The 23,257-nt window shown below is 39.6% G+C and overlaps 1 protein-coding gene across 6 annotated transcripts in view; it reads right to left on the reverse strand.

Moving 5' to 3' along the window:
* ESRP1 (epithelial splicing regulatory protein 1) overlaps positions 1–23,257 on the reverse strand; it is an 84,290-nt gene that overhangs the window by 57,942 nt on the left and 3,091 nt on the right. For all 6 annotated transcript variants that reach the window (XM_066266044.1, XM_066266048.1, XM_066266047.1 and 3 more), the window contains exons 4-9: positions 20,604–20,718; positions 4,174–4,269; positions 3,983–4,037; positions 2,711–2,821; positions 2,459–2,591; positions 2,326–2,368 (exon numbers count right to left, since the gene is read on the reverse strand). In XM_066266044.1, the coding sequence (XP_066122141.1) occupies positions 2,326–2,368; positions 2,459–2,591; positions 2,711–2,821; positions 3,983–4,037; positions 4,174–4,269; positions 20,604–20,718 (553 nt within the window). The remainder of the gene's footprint in view (positions 1–2,325; positions 2,369–2,458; positions 2,592–2,710; positions 2,822–3,982; positions 4,038–4,173; positions 4,270–20,603; positions 20,719–23,257) is intronic.

Raw genomic sequence — 23,257 nt, forward strand, 5'->3', positions numbered from 1 at the left:
AAATAGTTTTAGCAAGTTGGCCTCAGATGCTGAGGATGGCTCCATGGCCTCGCCTCAGGTGCTAAAATAGGTTGGTTGCAGAGCAATGGAGCAGCAGCCCCAGATGGGCAGAGCATCCCAGTAGGGAGCTTGCCGGGTGGATCCCGGTCCTGACATATGAGGGGAGTCTGTCTCTCTGCCTTCCCACTTAATAATAATAATAATAATATTAGCAACAATAATGATGATGAAAATCTGCATAAACACAAAACATTTGGTACAATTACAACCATGTAGCAAATATTCAAATGCACATCCTTTAAGCTAACATACCAGGAACATTTTCCCTTAATGGTACTGCCCACATACCATGAAACCCCAGGCATTAACTTGAACATTAACTAACTTTGCCATCTGCAACTTATAGTATCTATCATGGAACCTCAAGATTATAGCAATTCAAAATATACTTTATCCCCGCCTGACCAGGCGGTGGCGCAGTGGATAGAGCATCAGACTGGGATGCGGAAGGACCCAGGTTCGAGACCCCGAGGTTGCCAGCTTGAGTGTGGGCTCATCTGGTTTGAGCAAGGCTCACCAGCTTGGCTCCAGCAAGGGGTTGCTTGGTCTGCTGAAGGCCCGCGGTCAAGGCACATATGAGAAAGCAATCAATGAACAACTAAGGTGTTGCAACGCGCAATGAACAATGAAAAACTGATTGATGCTTCTCATCTCTCTCCGTTCCTGTCTGTCTGTTCCTGTCTATCCCTCTCTCTGACTCACTCTCTGTCTCTGTAAAATATAAATAAGTAAATAAAACTTAAAAAAAAAAAAAGGCACTTTCAAAATATACTTTATCCCCAACCAGTATCAAATATTACCTTGGGAACTCTGGAAACACTATTAAACTTGAAGCTCTGAATTTGGAAACCTTGGTTTATCTCAAGAAATAAGTACTAGAACACAATTATACCAGGAAATTGTGTAAACAGGATGCTATTATTTCAGTTCTACAATTGCAAAAATGTCTTACCAGGGCTATATAATACAGGGATATAAATGTTCTCTGTATTTAAGTGAAAGTCACCTAGTATATTTTGGCAACAGGTATCAGAAGCCTCTTAAGACATCCACCCACATTACTTGATTCAGCTATCCTACTTTTAAACATTCATCCTAATGAGTGGCACATACAGAGATACAAAAATATTCACTGCAACATAGAGTAAAGAGTTGTAAATAAGGTCTAAATATTCAACAGGGATGTTTAATAAAAATGTATAGTATATAAAATACTGAATAGCAATTAACATTTAAGAAAATTGAGTAACAGCCTGGCCAGGAGGTGGTGCAGTAAATATAGCATCAATTTGGAACACTGAGTACTGGGGCTCAAAACCCCAAGGTTGCCAGCTTGAGTGCAAACACACTAGCTTGAGTGGGGGGTCACTGGCTTGAGCATGGGATCATAGCTATGATTCCATGGTTGTTGGCTTGAAGCCCAAGGTCACAGGCTTGAGCAAGGGGTCACTGGCTCAGCTGGAAATCCCCTGGTTAATGCAGATGAGAAGAAATCAATGAACAACTAAAATGCTGCAACTATGAATTAATGCTTCTCATCTCTCTCCCTTCTAGTCTTTTTCTCTCTTGCTTTAAAAAAAATTGAGTAACAGGAAGATATCCACTATATTAAAAGGAGCAAGGAAGTTATAAAGCAATCTGAACAGAGAAATAGAAACTTATATATATATGTTATAGATATATATATGTTACATACATATGTATATAAATCTGCTGAATAAATCATACGTGACATCAATTATTTTTAGGTTTTAAAGTTATAAATCACTTAAGAATTGGATAAAACTGTGTATGTTCCTGCTTCTTTCTGACCATATTATATCAAACACTACATATTCTAAAATACTAGAAACCAGAAAGCTACCATGGACATGGTGAATTAAGGAAATTCAGAGAAAAACTATAAGCAGATATGCAAAGTAATTTGGAGTATTTTAATGTAGCTGTTTAAAAGTAGTTTTCAGACTATTTAATTTCTTTCAAGTACTCTTTCCCTTTGTACATAACTTTATATGACCCTTTCATCTTTGTATAATACTATTTTTAATAGCTATTTAACTACAGTTGGTTGACTCAAGACTTAGGACAAGTATTATGTATTATACTTACTGATACTATTGAACACTTTCTTTCTCCTATTTAAAAAAAAGTCAATTCCTACGTTTCATTGGGAAATAAAAACAATTCAAGACCCTATTTATCTACCCTTGGTATAAGTAAAATTTTAGATTCTTATCATAGTCATATTTTATGAAAGGCACTCACCACCAGCAATTTTAAGAAAATCTTCACCCGTTGCTTTGTAAACCTAAGAAAAGAAAGTGAAATTAAAATATAATTTCTGAGTTTCTCATGGTCATACTCAAGATGTCAAGGGTCTCAGGTTCTGAGAACATACCTCAATGTACCGGGTTCCCATGTGATGTTTATGTCTCTGTAGTGCTAGGTCTCTGTGCTCCTCACTCACAAACCTAACCAGAGCTTCTCCATTCCTTCGACCCTGGGCATTTAGACAAAGTGCCGCACCGCCCCTTTGAACAGAACAGAACGGAGAGCAGAGTGAGGAAAAAAATACGGTCAGGAAAAAATGGTAAGAAACCCATTATCCCTTTGGGATTGTGAAGTAAAAAGGAGATTAAAGAAAACCAACTTGGCAATGTTAAGTCCTTTGAAGAATCTTGCAATATCTTGATCCGAAGACTGCCATGGTAAACCTCGGGCCCTGACTACCGTATTGTCATCAATAATTTCCATCTTGCTGCTGTGGATAAAGCAAAACTTCAGGTTGCAATGATTAATGCTAGTGAGTCTGACTGATTGCACCTTGTAAGATAATTTACCTATTTATACATGAAGATATTATTTATTTGGAATTCAAATTTTTATTACTGCCTGATTTACTTTGTAACCTAAAAATTTATCTGGGCACAATTGATAATTATCTTTAGGTGGGTCACTAGAGTAAGACACTGCCATACAGATCCAACATAGCTGGGCTTACACAGCAAACCATCGGTCAGGTGAGTTGCTGCTTGTTTGCCATAAACTCAAAGGGACCAAGGATCAATTCATAGGAAGCAAAGGTTTCCTATTATTCTGATGGCCTGTAAGTTCTAGAACTAAAGACAGGTTTAAATTCATTCTCAAAACTGGCCAGTAAGTCAGTAAGTTTTAAACCTAGTTTGACAACAAAGTTTCAGATCTGCATAAAGCTTGCAGTTAACCCACATCAGGTGTATGTATGCATAGTCCAAAGCCTGCCATTAAAATATTTTAAACATCTCCTCTATCAAACAGGGGAGCCATCACAGAGACTGTTTATGGAAATGCTTGGGAGTGCCCATATCTTAATGAGTCATTTGCAAATCATCTATGATATATTTTGACACCTTTTGATGTTCTATTCCTCCCACATTCATATTTTCAGTACTCTTAGGATATTTTCATGAGTCACTTTCTCCACAACTTAATAGGCTTCAAAGTCTCTCTGTGGGCAAAGATGTCAGAAGTTTCTGTTCACGTCAGGTATCAGGCATGTAGTGAATCTCATACAATTCACTCCAGTGATTTACAAACTTAAATAAGTCTACCTGTGATCACAAACAGAGAAATCACCATCTAATACTTCTCCCCAGTTGTTTCCTTTGCTTTAAAGTAGAAACTGATAAAACGTACTTTGGATAGTTCAGAGAGGCTAAAGAATCATAGACACAAACATATGATGTACCTAAGATCATTGTGACTAAGGATGCAAATATCTCATTAAATGTTAATATTGACATCTAAGCACACTTTAAGATACAACCGTTTTTTTATAAATGACCTAATATTGAAAAATAGCCAAAATACAAAGGGAGTTAAATACCACAAAACGAATAAAACAAATCAAAAGGCTCAAACAGAATAGTACTCAAGTACTTACCAAGTGCCACTTTCAAATTTGTAATTTACTCTCTCTGGATCTGAAAACCTGTGATCTATAAATGAGAACACACAAGTCATTAGTTTAGCTATTAAAGAGACAAAGCTGTGAAAGGAAATTCAAAAGTATAGGTGAGGGAAAGTGGGTGGGATCAAATTCTAGGTTTGTATTGTTACAACAGTGATACTTACTGTAAGGCTCTGAAATCATTGCTAAAATTATATTCCCCATATCTTCAACCTGAGAGGCTCCATACCGGGAGACTGAACTATTCTCCAAATTTAAACCTGGGAGGTCAAGTCAAGGAAACATTGGGGGAGGGGGGTAAAATGAAGTTGCTTTTAACCTCAAATAAACTCACACTGAGCTAAAAATCCAAGTAAAATGTATCTAGACTGACAATTCTTTGAAACCTCAGAGTAACTGCGTCACATCAGTCTGGATTTCACCCACACTTACTGAAGTCTCCAATGCTCTCTTAGATAAAACGTGCAAATCAACCTTGTCCTGATAAAATTTGTTTGTTGAGTAGTAGTAAATGCATGAATACTGAGACTTGTTTAGTTTCAAACCATAAAGTATTTAACAAAATTAATAGAATCTTTCATCCTATATATTGTTACAGCACACACAGGAAATGACCATCTGATTTAAAGATAGGACATCAGTTAAGGCCAAAAGGTATTAAATGACTTTTTTAGCCTAATATTGGAAAAAGACACCTCAAATTACTGATGACCTTATTTTTTTAAATTTTTGTTTTTTACTTATTCATTTTAGAGAGACAGACAGACAGACAGACAGAAAGGAGGAGCAGGAAGCATCAACTCCCATACGTGCCTTGACCAGGCAAGCCCAGGGTTTTTTGATTTGTTTTTTTTTTCCTTTTTGTATTTTTCTGAAGCTGGAAACAGGGAGAAACAGTCAGACAGACAGACTCCCGCATGCGCCTGACCAGGATCCACCCGGCACGCCCACCAGGGGCAACGCTCTACCCACCAGGGGGCGATGCTCTGCCCCTCCGGGGCTTCGCTCTGCCGCAACCAGAGCCACTCTAGCGCCTGGGGCAGAGGCCAAGGAGCCATCCCCAGCACCCGGGCCATCTTTGCTCCAATGGAGCCCTGGCTGCGGGAGGGGAAGAGAGAGACAGAGAGGAAAGCGCGGCGGAGGGGTGGAGAAGCAAATGGGCGCTTCTCCTGTGTGCCCTGGCCGGGAATCGAACCCGGTCCTCCGCACGCTAGGCCGACGCTCTACCACTGAGCCAACCGGCCAGGGCTTATTTTATAATTTTCTAACTGGTATTTTATAAGAATAAAAAAATGAAGGCAAATTATTAAGAATAAGTTCATAGGGCCTGACCTGTGGTGGCGCAGTGGATAAAGTGTCAACCTGGAAATGCTGAGGTTGCCGGTTCAAAACCTTGGACTTGCCTGGTCAAGGCACATATGGGAGTTGATGCTTCCTGCTCCTCCCCCCTTCTTCCTTCTCCCTCTCTCTCACCCTCTCTCTCTCTCTCTCCCCCCTATATATAATGAATAAATAAAATCTAAAAAAATAAGTTCATAGGTACTATTTTACCTCAAACAAAGAGGATATATAATGTTAAAACAATTCAGAGTGCTCCCTCCCACTAATCATTACAGCCAATCATCTGAAGTGAATTCAATGAGTAATAACCCCTTCCCAGTCTTAATTCAAAATCCCTTTCTATTTCATCCCCTCCTCCCCACCCCAGCCTTCTCCATCCTCCCTCCCTTCCATCACTTTCCCACCATGCTCAGCAAATGCATTTTTGTGTTGTCCCTCACCAGCTACTCTCTGCATTTAAACATACCACATGTACAAATGCAGCTATATGTTCCTTAGAAAATTACTTAAATTTCAGCTTATCTGTAAAGCCTAAACTGTGATCATCTTTAGTTCCCTGGGCTTTTTGTAAAGATCAAGTGAGCTACAATAAGCCCAGGGCACAAAGTAGGCATTTAATAAGTGATGCCCTTCCCCTTCTTCCTAGAACTCCCGGGCTACCTATTATACAATAGGTGTAACCTATTATACAATCATACTATGAGGGTCACATCTACGACTGAAAACATCTGAATTCACCAGATGCCTATTTATATACTTATAGGATAATCATCAGGCTAAAATGGTAGATAACTTCTGCAACGCACATGCAACAGCACTAGAGATAAAATAAATGTGCTGCTCACTGAAGGATTAGAAAAATCAATCCTAGGAGATATCTAAGCAACAGAGCAATAACCACCTCTTGGGTTCATTAAAATAGTTACCTGCTGGAAGGCTGTAATATAACATATTTATTAATTCAGTGTCACTTTCAAAGAATATGACAGGACAGAAAACCAGGACCAAAGGATAATAATACTTTGGGAAGACAACTGTCCTAAAATTTCTGTGGAGGAATGGGGGTGGGTTGCTGCTTTAGAGATCCTTATAGAACAAAGAAAAATTAGCTATGACTAGCCGTAACAATTCTAGTAACCTTTTCAGCTTTGTCAGAAATAGAGAATGGAGTTAAGAAAAATGTAACCAACAAAACCAATCCTATTGTATAAGTCAGAGTTTCTCAAGCTTGGCACTGTAGGGCATATAATTCTTTGTTGGGAGGGGATCTACTGTATACTATAGGATTTTTTGTAGTATACTGGCTCCTACCCACCCTGTTTATGATTAAAAATGTCTTCAGACATTGCCAAATGTCCACTGGTGGGCAAAACCACCCCAGGTTGAGAACCACTAGTGATAGCTAACAATTCCTAATAGCTCCTTACTTTCCCCCTTAACCATATAATGATGTCAGAAATGTTTACATATAAGAGACCATTACTGGAGAGAAATTTTAAAGAAAATTGGCCAAGCACCATCTATTTCCATAATAACCCTGCCAATAGTAAAACCAAATGAATGAAGAAACTAGAAGTTAGAGACATGCCATAACTCATTCACTCTCCCAGCTGGTAAGTAATAGAGCAAGAATGATATAATAAGCCCTGGCCGGTTGGCTCAGCGGTAGAGCGTCGGTCTAGCGTGCGGAGGACCCGGGTTCGATTCCCGGCCAGGGCACACAGGAGAAGCGCCCATTTGCTTCTCCACCCCTCCGCCGCGCTTTCCTCTCTGTCTCTCTCTTCCCCTCCCGCAGCCAAGGCTCCATTGGAGCAGAGATGGCCCGGGCTCGGGGCATGGCTCTGTGGCCTCTGCCTCAGGCGCTAGAGTGGCTCTGGTCGCAATATGGCGACGCCCAGGATGGGCAGAGCATCGCCCCCTGGGGGGCAGAGCACCGCCCCTGGTGGGCGTGCTGGGTGGATCCCCGTCGGGCGCATGCGGGAGTCTGTCTGACTGTCTCTCCCTGTTTCCAGCTTCAGAAAAATGAAAAAAAAAAAAAAAAAAAAAGAATGATATAATAAAGCTCTGATTTGAGTATGTGTACATAATTGCCTGTGCCGAGAGCTTTGCCTATTTGTTTGTGTGTGTGTGTGTGTGTGTGTGACAGAGACAAAAAGAGAAGGACAGGTAGGGACAGACAAACAGGAAGGGAGAGAGATGAGAGCATCAATTCTTTGTTGTGGCACCTTAGTTGTTCATTGATTGCTTTCTCATATGTGCCTTGACTAGGGAGCTACAGCAGAGTGAGTGACACCTTGCTCAAGCCAGTGACCATGGGGTCATGTTTATGATCCCATTCTCAAGCTGGTAAACCTATGCTCAAGTTGGTAACCTCGGGTTTAGAATCTGGGTCCTCCACGTTCCAGTCCGATGCTCCATCCACTGCGTCTCTGCCTGGTTAGGCCTAATTTGTTTTGAGCAAAACTCTGTGAGAAGCTTTCTAAGATCAAAAGTAAAAATGTAAAGTATCTTGTCTGTGTAAAGATACATCTGTAGATTAAATAGTTAATTTACTGAATTCTCCTGTATAATTAAGAATAATCATCCCTTGCCATATTGCAGTTCACTTTCCGCAGTGTTCCTGTATTGTGGATTTTTAAATTGTATGTATCTAATTTTGTATTGTGGATTTTTTGTTATATCATGGTATTTTGTGGTATATAGGTATTCTTATATATTCATTATTTCAATTATTTTTCTGGTAAAATAAGCATTTTCCAGCCTAAAAAAATTGGGAAAAAATTAAAAAATATAAAAAATATTAATTAAAATATATTAAAAGAATATTAAATCTGCCTGACCAGGCAGTGGCACAGTGGATAGAGCGTCGGACTGGGATGCAGAGGACCCAGGTTCGAGACCCCGAGGTCGCCAGCTTGAGCGCGGGCTCATCTGGTTTGAGTGGGGCTCACCAGCTTGAGCCCAGGGTCGCTGGCTTGAGCAAGGGGTCACTCGGTCTGCTGTAGCCCCCGGGGCCAAGGCACATATGAGAAATCAATCAGTGAACAACTAAGGAGCCACAACGAAGAATTGATGTTTCTCATCTCCCTTTCTGTCTGTCTGTCTGTCCCTCTCTCTGACTCTCTCTGTCTCTGCCACCAAAAAAATAAATAAATAAAATAAAAAATAATATTAAATCAAAATAAAATACTACTGGTGAGTACCATATAGAATTTTATATATTGTTAAAATTACATAGGTTTAAGAGTGTAGAAAGTGTTTAGGAGCATAGGAAGTGTTTATAAGAGTGTGGGAAAGGTTAATAACAGTGTGGGAAAGGTTTATAAGAGTGTGGGGAGGGTTTATAAAGCCTTAAAATATATATAAATTATAAAATAAATAAAGGTTGCAACTTTGCGGATTTTCCTATTGTGGGGGTTCTGGAACCTAACCCCTGCGATGGACAAGGGACCACTGTACATTCTACAGAGACATAAACTACAGCATAGAGAACACAGGCAATATAAGAACTGCATGGGGCTCTGTGGGTAGTTGAAACATTGGAGGGTGGTGGGACCCACTTTGTAAAGAACATCATTTCCTAACCACTGTGCCGTGGATCTGAAACTAATATAGAATAATATGGAATGTAAAATGTAATTGGGAATAAAAAGAGTATGTCCTAGACATTTGGATATTATGTTTCACATAACATGTTTCAACGTGTTTCACTTCAAGTCATCACATAGTAAAAGGCTTCAGCAGTTCTACATTCATAACTTTCAAGTCACCTAACCTCCTGCATATCCAAACCACCCCCCTTACACACACTCACACACACACCCCTCTCTTTGGAACATTTGTTCAATTCATAATCTTTACCATAATTTAACATGAACAACAAGTGAAAGGGAGAAAAATATTATAGTACCATTTCTCTTCCCTATCAATTTATAATTATATATTGAATTACCTGCTGCACGTCTGATCTTGAGGGAAGGCAAGATGAGTCTGTGCCTCCTGATTTATGGCTCGTCATGCAACTTACTCATCCTGCCCTTGAGGCAGCCACAACAGCACCAACAGGCTTAGCCAGCTTTACAAATGAGAAATGCCATGAGGAAATGAAAAGGTAAAGCCAACAGGTGGGAACAAAAGTAACATTTCTGGCTACAATTGAGCAAAGCGCTACATTTATACAGTTTAGAAGTCCAGACACTTTACCTATATTTGAATAAAAAGTTACTTTCTTTAGTGACTCTTTTAGTGAAACATGTTTAAGGATTTAACCCACACTTTTTTTTTTTAGCTGAAAGTAAAATTCAGAGAGAAAAATTTTACAAAGTTCATAAGCTTATCCATTCAAAAAGGTTATGTTTCCCAACTGCCTGAAAATGAACACATTTGGTTTCAGAAGGCCCAATGTTCACTTTTAAATAACTTTCTTAAACCATGTTTTTAGTTTATATCTAAGAGAATCAATCACACACAAAATAACAAATACACTATGGAACAATTAAGTGGAAATTATATTATTATAATTTAAATATCATATATTATAATTGCATCCCAATTCAGAAGTTTAACTCAAACCATTTTTCCCAGCTAGAGACTCCTCAAAAGACAAGTTTGTTTCTTCTTCTATTTTGCTTACTCTTTTATCTGTAGTAAACACAATTGCCTATACTGCCAGGCATATTACAATAAAATACTTATGGTATTGAACAAAGGAATAGCATACAAAATATGGCAAGAGAAAAGTTGAACTAGTGCGCCAACTAAGAGTTGAGTTTCCTACAATTATGTAAGGAAAGAAGCAAGTGACAAACTTTCTTTACATGAGTTGATAATTTAAAAAATAGGTTCTATAATAACCTGATATATTTAATTGATTTGAGAGAGAGAAACAGGAAGAGAGGGAAGAGAGAGATGAGAAGCATCAACTCGAAGCTGCTTCACTTTCGTTGTTTACTGACTGCTACTCATGTATGTGGATGGTAGGGGAAACTACTTAAGCGAAGCCAGTGACCTTGGGATCATGTAGCTCAGGGGTCCCCAAACTTTTTACACAGGGGGCCAGTTCACTGTCCCTCAGACCGTTGGAGGGCCAGACTATAAAAAAAACTATGAACAAATCCCTATGCACACTGCACAGATCTTATTTTAAAGTAAAAAAAACAAAACGGGAACAAATACAATATTTAAAATAAAGAACAAGTAAATTTAAATCAACCAAACTGACCAGTATTTCAATGGGAACTATGCTCCTCTCATTGACCACCAATGAAAGAGGTGCCCCTTCCGGAAGTGCGGCGGGGGCCGGATAAATGGCCTCAGGGGGCCGCATGTGGCCCGTGGGCCATAGTTTGGGGACCCCTGATGTAGATGATCTTGTACTCAAACCCGCCACCTCAGGTTTCAAACCAGGGACCTCAGCATTGCGGGTTGAGGTTCTTATCCACTGTGTCACCACCAGTCTGGCAACGATCTGCTATATTTTAGAGTTCTGAAAGAAGCCAATCAAGAATGTCTACATAAAAAAACATAACTAGGAGCCAAGGCAAGAAAAACAAAGAGAGAAGCAGGGAGGCAGAGAGTCAGACTGCTGCATGAGTCTGACCAGGAAGAACCCAGCAAGCCCACTAGGGGGCAATGCTCTGCCCATCTGGGTGTTGCTTAGTTGCAACCAGAGCCATACTAGCACTTGAGGCAAGGCCATGGAGCCATCCTCAGTGTCCGGGTCGATTTGGTCCAATGGAGCCTTGGCTGCGGGAGGAGAAGAGGGAGATAGAGAGAAGCAGGGTGGGGTGGAGAAGCAGAGGATCACTTCTCCCATGTGCCTTGAGGGGAATCAAACCTGGGACATCCACATGCTAGGCCAACGCTCTACCGTTGACCCAAACGGCCAGGGCAAGTAATAAGTTCTTGGAAAACAATCTAAAACCATAGTTTTAACTCTATTCCTCAGAAGCTTACTCTTTCCAAGAGGAAAAAAATGTTACCTACCCTAACAAATATTGCTTCATGGTGTGTTACTGTAATGAAACACTACATGAACCTCTCACAAAACTGACCAATTATACCCTAGAAGAAATAAGAATGGAAGTAGGGGCTAATGCAACAAAAGGGATGAAAAAGTTACTTTAGAAGACATATCTATGAAATAAATTAGGGAAGGGAGATTCCATGCTAACAAAGTAAGTCTTGTAAAGCCTTCTAAAAATATCATCCTGAAATTCATAACTCATATTTAAAAGTAAATTATAATTAAAATAAACCACAAACAAAATCAATATTTCTGAGTGCTGGTCAAGACTATACAATATTTCTTTTCTTTTTTAGCAAGCAAGACAGAGAGAGACAGACAATGACAACAAGAGAGGGAGAAAGATGAGAAGCATCAACGCGTAGTTGAGGCACTCTTAGTTGTTCACTCATTGTTTCTCATATGTGCCTTGATCCAGGGCTCTAACTGAGCCAGCTACTCATTGCTCAAGCCAGTGACCTTGGTCTAAAGCCAGCAATTTTAGGCTTCAAGCCGGCAACCATAGTGTGATGTCAGATGAAGTTTAAGTGACCCAAACTGGGAACCTCGGGGTTTAAAACCTTGCTCCTCAACATCCCAGGTGGATGTCTCTGTACTGCACCATCACCTGGACAGGCAATACAGTATTTCTAGTTCCTTATTAAAGACCACAAACCAGAGAATTTACCAATTTGTCTCACATTGCATCAGTGTGATGTCAAAGATATACTTTCTTCCTCCTTCTAGCTAACAAAGTCAAATACTAACTTAGCTTAACTGTATGTACAGCTGGTAATATTTAAAATCTCTTTCCTATGTAGAAAGTTACCAGGGAGGATTCAGCACTTCCTTACACTTTTCAAGCAGGGCAATGAAGTTTTGAGAGACTGCAAAGGCCCAGTTCTATTAGTCAGAACAAATAATTACATAAGAGGAGAATGAACCACATTCACAACATACAATATTTTACAAATGGAGAAAATTAACCTTGATGTTTACCTGTACTAAAACATAGTTGATGCTTTAAAAGGCCTATAACCAGTCTCATACAAAGTTTTTTTCATTTTTCTGAAGCTGGAAACAGGGAGGCAGTCAGACAGACTCCCGCATGCGCCCGACCGGGATCCACCTCACATGCCCACCAGGGGGCGATGCCCTGCCCCTCTGGGGCGTCGCTCTGTTGTGTCCAGAGCCATTCTAGCGCTTGAGGCAGAGGCCACAGAGCCATCCTCAGCGCCGGGGCCGACTTTGCTCCAGTGGAGCCTCGCTGCGGGAAGGGAAGAGAGAGACAGAGAGGAAGGAGAGGGGGAGGGGTGGAGAAGCAAATGGGCGCCTCCCCTGTGTGCCCTGGCCGGGAATCGAACCCGGGACTCCTGCATGCCAGGCCGACGCTCTACCGCTGAGCCAATTGGCCAGGGCCTCATACAAAGTTTTAAAAAAAAATTAAGTGTTGCCTGACCTGTGGTGGCACAGTGGATAAAGCGTTGACCTGGAAATGCTGAGGTCACCGGTTCGAAACCCTGGGCTTGCCTGGTCAAGGCACTTAAGGGAGGTGATGCTTCCAGCTTCTCCCCCATCTCTCTCTCTCTCTCTCAAATGAATAAATAAAATTTTAAAAAATTAAAAAAAAAATTAAGTATCAAGTAGTTTAAATATGGTCTTAAATCAAAAAGGAGCCTGACCAGGCGGTGGTGCAGTGGATAGAGCACCGGACTGGGATGTGGAGGAACCAGGTTCGAGACCCCGAGGTCACCAGCTTGAGTGTGGGCTCATCTGGTTTGAACAAAGCCCACCAGTTTGGACCCAAGGTCGCTGGCTTGAGCAAGGGGTTACTTGGTCTGCTGAAAACCCACGGTCAAGGCATGTATGAGAAAGCAATTAATGAACAACTAAGGTGTCGCAACAAAAAACTGATGATTGATGCTTCTCATTTCTCTCTATTCCTGTCTGTCTGTCCCTATCTATCCTTCTCTCTGACTCTGTCTCTGTAAAAAAAAAAAAAAAAAAAAATCAATAAGGAAGTCCTTTTCAAAGTCCCTGGCAGCTGTTTTTCTTCATCAGACACCCAACAACCTGGTAAGGTTAAAAAATTGTTGTCAACTTTGAAGAATGTGCAAGCAGGACAGGCACTGGCTAAATGGTTGAATATTCTGTCTCATTATTCCTTACAACAGTCATACCCATTTTAAGACAGGCAAACCAAGGCAGAGAAGTGCAGTAAATTCACCCCCAATAAATCCTGACTCTGGAGCTCATGTTTGTTTTTGTGGTTTTTTGTTTGTTTGTTTGTTTGAGAGATAGAGGGAGGGATGGACAGACAGGAAGGGAGATGAGAAGCATCAACTTCTAGTTACAGCACTTTAGTTGCTCATTGATTGCTTCTCATATGTGCCTTATCCAGGGACTCCAGCTGAGCCAGTGACCCCTTGCTCAAACCAGCAACCTTGGACCCAAGCCAGAAACCCTGCACCTCATACCAGAGACCCTTGGGCTCAAGCCAGCGACTATAGGATCATGTCCATTATCCCACACTTAAGCTGGTGACCCCAGGCTCAAGCCAGCGACCTTGGGGCTCCAAAACTGGTCTTCAGCATCCCATATCAATGCTCCATCCACTACCACCACCTGGTGAGGACAGAGCTCATTTTCTTAAACACTCTGCTATATATGAACATTTCAAATATAATATCAAAAACAAAAATGCAGGCCAATGTCACTGTGTTAGTAGTACACGCACACATATATATTCTTTACCCTCATGGAGAAATAGTGAAACACATATAAACACACAGACACACACTCACCTCCACTAATCCTTGGATGGGCAGGCAAGAGTACTTTAGTGATTTTGTATTTTTTACCCTAATAATGGAAAGCTGCATGAGAAAAATGATATTTGCTAATAATGTCAAACAGTACATACAGACACAATCCCTATAAGTGGCTAGAAATTTTATATAATCAACCTCTCTTTCCTGCTCAATAATTTAGTCAGTATTTAGTGCTCAGGAAACACAGATAGTAAATTTATAAGGGATAAAATTTACCTAAAATGCTGATCCCATTCTCAAATAATTTTTATACATTTTAAAATATTACCCCCTAGTTAATGAGTAGGGCTTTTATATCAAATTTAGGATCAAATGCTGGTGCTAACTTAAGACAAAACCTCTAAGCCTCAGTTTCCCCAGCTATAAAAAGGGTGAAACTACCTCCACTGGACTGTTGTGAGGCCACTACTGAGATATACTGTATCGTAAGCACCAATTAACAGCTCTCTCCTTTCAACTGCTAGTTGTACAAGGCCATACTTCATTAAAAATAGTCTTTAAGCCTGACCAGGCGGTGGCGCAGTGGATAGAGCATTGGACTGGGACGCGGAGGACCCAGGTTCGAGACCCCAAGGTCGCCAGCTTGAGCACAGGCTCATCTGGCTTCAGCAAGAAGCTTGCCGGCTTGGACCCAAGGTTGCTGGCTCGAGCAAGAGGTTGCTCAGTCTGCTGAAGGCTTGCGGTCAGGGCACATATGGGAAAGCAATCAATGAACTAAGGTCTCGCAACGAAAAACTGATGATTGATGGTTCTCATCTCTCTCCGTTCCTGTCTGTCTGTCCCTGTCTATCCCTCTCTCTGACTCTCTCTCAGTCCTGTTAAAAAAAAAAAAGAAAAAAAAAAGACTTTAGTGTCTGACCAGGTGGTGTTGCAGTGGATAGATTGTCAACATGGAATGCTGAGAATTCAGGTTCAAAACCCTGAGGTTGCGGGCTTGAGCATGGGCTCGCCCAACTTGAGTGCAGGGTCATAGACATGACCCCATGGTCATTGGCTTGAGCCCAAAGGTCGCTGGCTTGAAGCCCAAGATCGTTGGCTTGAACAAGGGGTCATTGGCTTGGCTAGAGCCTCCGGGGCAAGCAACATATAAAAAGCAATCAGTGAACAACTAAGGTGCCGCTACTACAAGTTGATGTTTCTCATCTCCCTTCCTGAGTCTCTCTCTTTAAAAAAAAAAAAATTCTTTAGTCAAGGTTTGGCAAAGTGAAGTTAAAACAAGGCAGGAAAGATCTTGATTGATAAAAATAAATCAGTTCATGAATAACAAAGCTTAAAAAAATAGGCCAAGAAACCTATTTCTGTTAACATGAGAAATATAAAATAGAGTTACTCTTTTTAAAAACTGGGTAACTTGTTTACCTTATTTTTCGCTCCATAAGATTCACCTTTCCCCCCAAAAAAAGTGGAGGGGGAAATGCCTATGTGTCTTGTGAAGCGAAAAGTACGGTATTTTATTTAATATTTTAACACACCATTTGGTTCAGAATATTTTTTATTTTTTATTTCAGAATATTTTATTTTCCTCCTTAAAACCCTAGGTGTGTCTTATGGTTAGCTGCATCTTATGGAGCGAAAATACGGTATATAGTCTCATCAAAATGTTCTGTCAGGAGACAATTAGTATTAATTTTCACAGATCTAAGATAATTTCTTCCTCAAAACAAATAACAACATATCACAAGGGCCCCAATCCCTAGCACCACACCCTCACCACCTCACCTGATTAAGTAAAGAGCTTACAAAATGCCACCCACAGTTCACCTACTAAATGAGGTCTTCTCTCCAGTTGGGACTGCATAATTCAAAAAGCAGGTAACAAAACCGCCACTGGCATAACTCAGAAAGCCGCAACACCAACAACAGAAGTGCTTTTAGAACCAACAGACTGACCACAGAGGGAAATAAGTGCTAAAATAAGAACCAGAATTGCATCCAAGAAATTCCTAAAACCAGTTCTTTTATCAAAGTGGTCATACTGTTTTGTTTATATTGCACCTGATAGTTTACCAAGCTTTCACTGGGAATACCTGAGATAAAATTGAGGCTTAGAGAAGGTTAAGTGACTTTCCCAGGAAAGCAAAGCTGCATATTCTCTTATTTGTCCCTTTCCAGGGTGAGCTGAGAGCCTTCCTCCCCTGCTGGTTTACCTGGTAGAACAAATAATCCCCTCAGGAGCAAGTGACTCTCCATCTATTTGGCAAAACCACCAAGGATGTGTAATGACCATATTTCTGTTTCCATATTTAGTGTCAATTTCCATATTGCAAAGGAAACTGTTTAGTGGTCTAAAATAGAACAACTCTTCAATTCAGACACTGTGGAAATTATTTGCATAAATAATGACATGTTGATGGTCAAACCTGGTATAATTGCTTTTGACCTTAGGAATTGGTTCGGTGGCCTACTCAGGGAACTAATGATTCCTCTGAATAGGAGTCAAAACAACTGATCACAGAAGCAACGTAAAACAAAAACCACTGCTAAGAAAGCTTAATAGTATTTCTTACCTGCTAAATGGGAGAAAAAACATACAAAAAACCATTAATAAAAACATTTCAGATTCAATCAAAAAACCCACTTTTTGATTAACAATGAAACTATAAATCTAAGATTTTTCCCAATATGAACCAAAAAAAAAAAAAGACAACTAGGCTGTAATTAAGCTATTTTTGGCCTGGCTGGTTTGCCCAGTGGTAGTGTGTCAACATGGTGTGTGGATGTCCCGGGTTCAATTCCTCCTGGCCAGGGCACATAGGAGAAGCACCCATCTTTTCTCCACGCCTCCCACTCTCACACGTCTCTTGCCTCTCTCTCTCTCTCTCTCTCTTCTCCTGTAGCCATGGCTCAATGAAGTGAGTTGGCCCTGGATAGCTGAGGATGGCTCAATCCATGGCCTGTGTCTCAGGTGCTGAGAGAAACTCGGTTGCTGAGCAACAAAGAAACACCCAGATGGGCAGAGCATCATCCCCTAGTGGGTTTGCCAGGTGTATCCTGGTCAGGGCACAAGTGGGACTGTTTCTACCTCCTCTCTTCTCACTGAATTTAAGAAAAAAAAAAAATTAAGCTATTTAAAAAATATATATAAAATTCCCAAATTTTTTAATGAATGCATTACTTAATAGCTATGAGGACCTTCCTAAAATTTCAGGTGAGATGTGCCTGAAATGGAGCCTGACTTTGCTTTATTCACAATTCATGTGTTATTTAATTTTCATCTACGTGGCATTTAAAAAAGAAACACAAACAGTTATAGAACTGGGACTAAAAGAAATAACCAGAAATAGTTGGCATAGCACCCTACACCTTCACTTAAAGTTCAGATATGCAACTTTTTATTTTAAAAAGTAACATACACTGGAGTGTGTAGATAACACAGCACAGAATAAGTAAAAAGTCCAGTTTACCATACTGAAAATGTTTTATAATCCCAAATCTTATATATGTGAAACTCTGAAGAAACCAAAAGAAAAAAAATAGTTTTAACAAGTTTTCCCCAGTCAACAAATTGAGAAAACCAAAGTACCTAAATATAAAAATCTGTTGTTTGTAGCTATAGAAATTTTTACTACTATCTGACCTATAATCACTAGGGAAAGATTTTCTTTGCTAAAAGAGGAAACTAAGACCCTGGCTGGTTGGCTCAGCGGTTAGAGCCTTGGTCCAGCTTGTGGAAGTCCCAGGTTTGATTACCGGTCAGGGCACACAGAAGCGACCATCTGGTTCTCCCCCCCTACTCACCTCACTTAAAAAAAAATAAAGAGGAAACTGAATAGTCAGGGATAAACTTTTTTTTTTTTTTTTTTTTTTTACACGAGAGGCAGGGGAGGCAGAGAGAAAGACTGTGGCATGCACCCTGACTGGATCCACACTGCAAGCCCACTAGGAGGAAATGCTCTGCCCACCTGAGCCCACGGATCCTTTGAGGAGAGCAATCAAGCTATTTTAATCCCTGAGGCAAGGCCATGGAGCCATTCTCAGTGCCCAGGGCCAACTTGCTCAAACCATTTATGGCTGTGGGAAAGAAAGAGAGAGGGAGAGGGAGAGAAGTAGATGGTCATTTCTCCTGTGTGCCCTGACAAAGAATCAAACCAAAACTTTCACATGCCTGGCCAACGCTCTACTGCTGAGCCAAATGGCCAGGGCCAACAATTCTTAATATACTGCTTTTCTTACCCAAATTGCCTTTTTCTATATTAAGATGATTTATTAGAGCTCCCCTCAGGTATCTACTGATCTTTTAGAATTTTTGGTTTTGTATTTTGTACTAATCCATCAAATAGTTTAGCATTTGCTATGGAATAAACTGTATACCTCCCCAAAATTCTTATGTTGAAGTTCTAACCCCCAATGTGACTGTATGTGGAGACAAGAGTATTCAAGAGGCAGTTAAGGCCATAAGGAAGGGACTTTAATTATTTTAGGCCTATGGCCTTACAGAGGAAAAGAAAGATATTTCCTCTTCTCCCCCAACCCCTGTGAAACACACTGAGGAGGTACAAAGAGTCTTCACCTGAAAATGAGCATGCTGGCATCCTGAGTTTAAGACTTCCCATACTCTAGCACTGTTACAATATAAATTTGTTCTTTAAGTCACCCACTCTATCGTATTTGTTATGACAGCCTAAGCTAAATAATATGGCATTCAAACCAATAAAAATTAAGAATTTTTCTGCTGTTCCAATATTCTCCCATCCAAGTACTAACCAGGCCTGACCCTGTTTAGCTTCCGAGATCAGATGAGATCGGGCGCGTTCAGGGTGGTATGGCCGTAGACGCCTAATCCCAATTTCCTAAAGAAATTCTTGTAAGAATTCCCTCAAAATGTGCTTAGTCCACCCCTCTCCCAGCACTACTGGGAGCTAAACCAGTAACTAACCAGTAGCCAAACTGGCTAAACCCAAATTACAGCTAACTTCTTCCATTAAGAAGACAAATATAATGGTTTCAGCTGCTTACTTGTGGGTAAAAAAAACATACAAGCCTTTTCCAATCAAGAAAAGAATTTTTTTGCCCTAGCCAGATAGCTTGGTTGGCTTGAGCACCATGCTGAAGCAGAGGTTGCTGGTTTGATTCCTGGTCAGGGCACATACAGGAACAGATCAATGTTCCTGTCTCTCTCTCTCTCTAAAATCAGTAAAATAAACATTTAAAAAAAAATAATTTTTTTTTTAAAAAAGAAACTTTGAAATAAAAGAAAAATCAGGCTTAAGCTCTTGAAAAAGAATGAGGAAGTTTAAGAATAAACATATATAACCCACAAGTTCCTGAAAGCAATTTGGCTTTGGGCGTGTCACCTAACCCTTCTACTACTCAGTATTCCATCTGATATGTTAGCACATGACTGATTAATTAGCACTTCAAAGATTTACTGGGTGAATGATGATGGGTCATTCCTGACTACAAGATCTGTGATTATTTTGTGTGTGTGTGTGTGTGTGTGTGTGTGTGTGTGTGTGTGTGTGTGTGTGTGAAACAGAGAGGGACAGACAGACAGGAAGGGAGAGAGATGAGATGCATCAATTCTTCATTGCGGTTCCTTAGTTGTTCATTAATTGCTTTCTCATATGTGCCTTGATGAGGGGTGGAGCATGCTACAGCAGAGCAAGTGACCCCTTGCTCAAGCCAGTGACCATGCGGTCATGTCTATGACCCCATGCTCAAGCTGGATGAGCCTGTGCTCAAGACGGCGACCTTGGGGTTTCAAACCTCAGCCCTCTGCATCCCAGTCCGACACTCTATCCATTGTGTCATGGCCTGGTCATGCAAATTACTTTTAAATACTTAATACTATCTTTTAGATATACTGTCCTTTCAGAAAATTGATTTTAGAGAGAAAAGAAAGAAGAGAAACATGATTTGTTGTTCTACATATTTATGCATCTATTGGTTGATTCTTGTATGTGCCCTAATGAGAGATTGAATATCTAACCTTGGTGTATTGGGACAATGCTCTAAACTGAGCTACCCGGACAGGGCACATATACTATCTTGGTAATAAAAAAATTGGGAGTAAAATTCCAACCTCACTTTACCTCAAATGATGGCTTATTGTAATCCTTACAATTTTATATGTACTTGACTATCTCAGGGAAGGTTAAAAGGATTACCAATTAACAGCTGTTTGAAGAACACACCCACTACTTTAAAAAACACAAACCACTCCTATAATATAAAATTGAATTCTATTCTAGATGTTTTTAATTCATAAAAATTCAACTAGCTTTTAAACTTTAGCAAATTACATTTACTTTAAAAGATGCCTATATAAATTAGGTCTTCATAACATCTACACAAGTTTTGGAAAGGCCATTTTCATCCATACACTGACAAAGTTAAAATATTTTAGTATTTCTTGAATAGCCATTTTTTCCTGCAGCTATCTTTTCAAACAATCCTGGAGTAATCAATTAAAGGATACATTCTGTCATTGCTGCAACATCCAGTTTATCAATATCAGATGAGCCAGGGCAACACTTCTTGAATTCTTTTCGAAGGTCAAAAAAGGAATAGAAGCATTCAGGCAATAATACATTCTGAGGAAGGACAAAGTATACATTATTAACTAGATGAATTTAGTTGGCCATTTCCCTAATAATTAGAATCTAAGAATTGAATATAAATATATTTTACCACAGTTTTTAAATACTTTTAAAAAAATCAATTGTTATTAGAGTGCTTCTATTTTCTGCTATTGTATTATATCCTATATATATATACACACACAAGTCTTATGGAAAAAAATATTCATCTTATTTTAAGGCAATGGATTTTAATGCTTGTGATCCATTATGCATTTCATTCAAAGCAGTTTTAAAGCTATAATATAGTATATTTGAGCTGTTGTATTTTATATCTTCTGATGACAAAACTGTACTCCTTTTCTAGCCGTAATCATTTAGACCACCTGTATTTTCACGCAGCAAATTAGCTCCCAGTTCCCATACAGATGCATACATTCACAATGTATATATAAGCATAGGATTCAGTTGTTGTTGGGAAAACAGCTGTGTTAGGCTTGCTCGATGATGTACCAGCTGCAAGCACTTTGCTTGACTGGTACATGAACGTGTGGCAGAGGCACATGTGCATAGCCTATGTATGGCTACCAGTGCTTGTGCTCATTAGATTGCAGAGGGTGGATTGCGAATTGCCTGTCTCCCTAACTGCCAGCCTGCCCACCAGCCACTGTGAGGGGCCATTTTGCTGTTCTTTTGCCTTAAAAGCAGTTTCCCACTGCCCTTGCAAGACTTTATTAAATGATAATGGCCAATGCTTTCCGCCTCCACAGTTCTTCTACCTTTTGCAGGAATCCAGTGGAAACCTGCCTGGCCTCGGCCACCAGCATTAGTTATAAAACATAGTAGTTTTAAATCCTGGGTTCTAATAACGCATTGTCATCTTTACTAAAATCCGAAAAGAGTAAATTCCTGAAAAGGATTTTTTTGGGGGGGGTGCCAAATTAGAGTCCAACATTATTTTTCACGAGAAGTCAAATTAGATTCAAGAAAAAAAAGATATCACAAATCTCAAAGGCAAAGGAGAAATAGCTTACCCACTGTTCTTAACTAGAGGCACCACTCTTATGGATATTAAACAAAGCAACTGGATGGGGAAATATTATGCCCCCCCCCCTTTTTTTTTTTTTTTAATTTTATTTATTCATTTTTAGAGAGGAGAGAGAGAGGGAGAGAGAGAGTCAGAGAGAGAGAAGGGGGGAGGAGCTGGAAGCATCAACTCCCATATGTGCCTTGACCAGGAAGCCTAGGGTTTCGAGCCAGCGACCTCAGCATTTCCAGGTCGATGCTTTATCCACTGTGCCACCACAGGTCAGGCAACCCCCCCCTTTTTTTCCTGGGGGGAAAAACCCTCACTGACTCATTGAATAACTTTTGAAGCTTTTTAAAAACTGAATTTAGATTTTTCTTAAAATTTAAAAATATTTTGTTCACTAATTGGGAATTTCCACTCATTTGTACATTAAAAATTTCCTCTATTAGATGTAATCTGCTCATGCTATATTTGAAATAGGTATCACTGTATCCTGGTCATGTTTTCAAAATAGTTACCAAAACTATCTAAATCCTCATGATTAATTACAAAAGAAATGCTCATTTAAAAGCTATTTATAATGACAACTCATTGTTCAACAATAAAAAAAATGGTTTAACTAGTTGTAGCCATTTAAAATATCAAGTGTTTTACTTAGAGGATAATGATGTTATATTAAGGTATACTAAAAGATTTGTGTACTGTGAATGCTTCTTATAAAACTAAAGCTCATCTACAAAAATCAGAAAGAATATATTCAGACATGTTTATATTAGAGAAAAACACGTTAATAATATATACTAAGTGACGGGATTATTTACTTTTATGTTTTACCATTTTCTATACTTTTTCTTAATGAATAAAGTAACTTTCATTATGGTATTAAATTGTTTTGGTTTCTTGTTTTATGATACTAAATTAATTTTTCTGTTTTCTTTATCAAAATCCTATAGAAATGACTCAGGAAAATGTTCAAGTTTTTCTCTGGTGGTTTTCTCATATCCAAAGTAGCCCCTTTAAAAATAACAAAACCAGGTGTTTCCTTCAGTCTAACAGGGAGAAGATTATATTTTACCCCTTATATGAGTTTGAGGGGGAAAAAATCCTCATATAGATCTATTTCTGGATCAAAGATATAGCAATTGGTCTAGCTTTTAACTAACAAAAAATACTCCCCCCTTTTAATCAAATAATTGTAAGGCTACTATAAAGGGAGTGGTTTTCTCAACCCTTAAGATATAGAAACTTGAGATTCTCCTTTAGACTTTTAAAATTATCAGTATACATTTAATTTATTTCTTCCCTTTCCCTACTGGAGTAAAAAGAAAACTGCGCTGACTATCCACTTGTGACATCAACTGTCAGTCTAAACCCTTCACTGCAAGAATTGCCTCATACAGTTTCCCTAGAATTACTTTACTTCCATCCTTTTCAAGTTACAGCTCAAGTTGATTAAGTTGATCAGATGAACTATATGTTAGCAATGATTGGCTACACTGGGTCTGCTATATTGCTCTCCATTTT

Source organism: Saccopteryx bilineata, chromosome 3, assembly GCF_036850765.1.
Source record: "Saccopteryx bilineata isolate mSacBil1 chromosome 3, mSacBil1_pri_phased_curated, whole genome shotgun sequence".
Classification (NCBI taxonomy): domain Eukaryota; kingdom Metazoa; phylum Chordata; class Mammalia; order Chiroptera; family Emballonuridae; genus Saccopteryx; species Saccopteryx bilineata.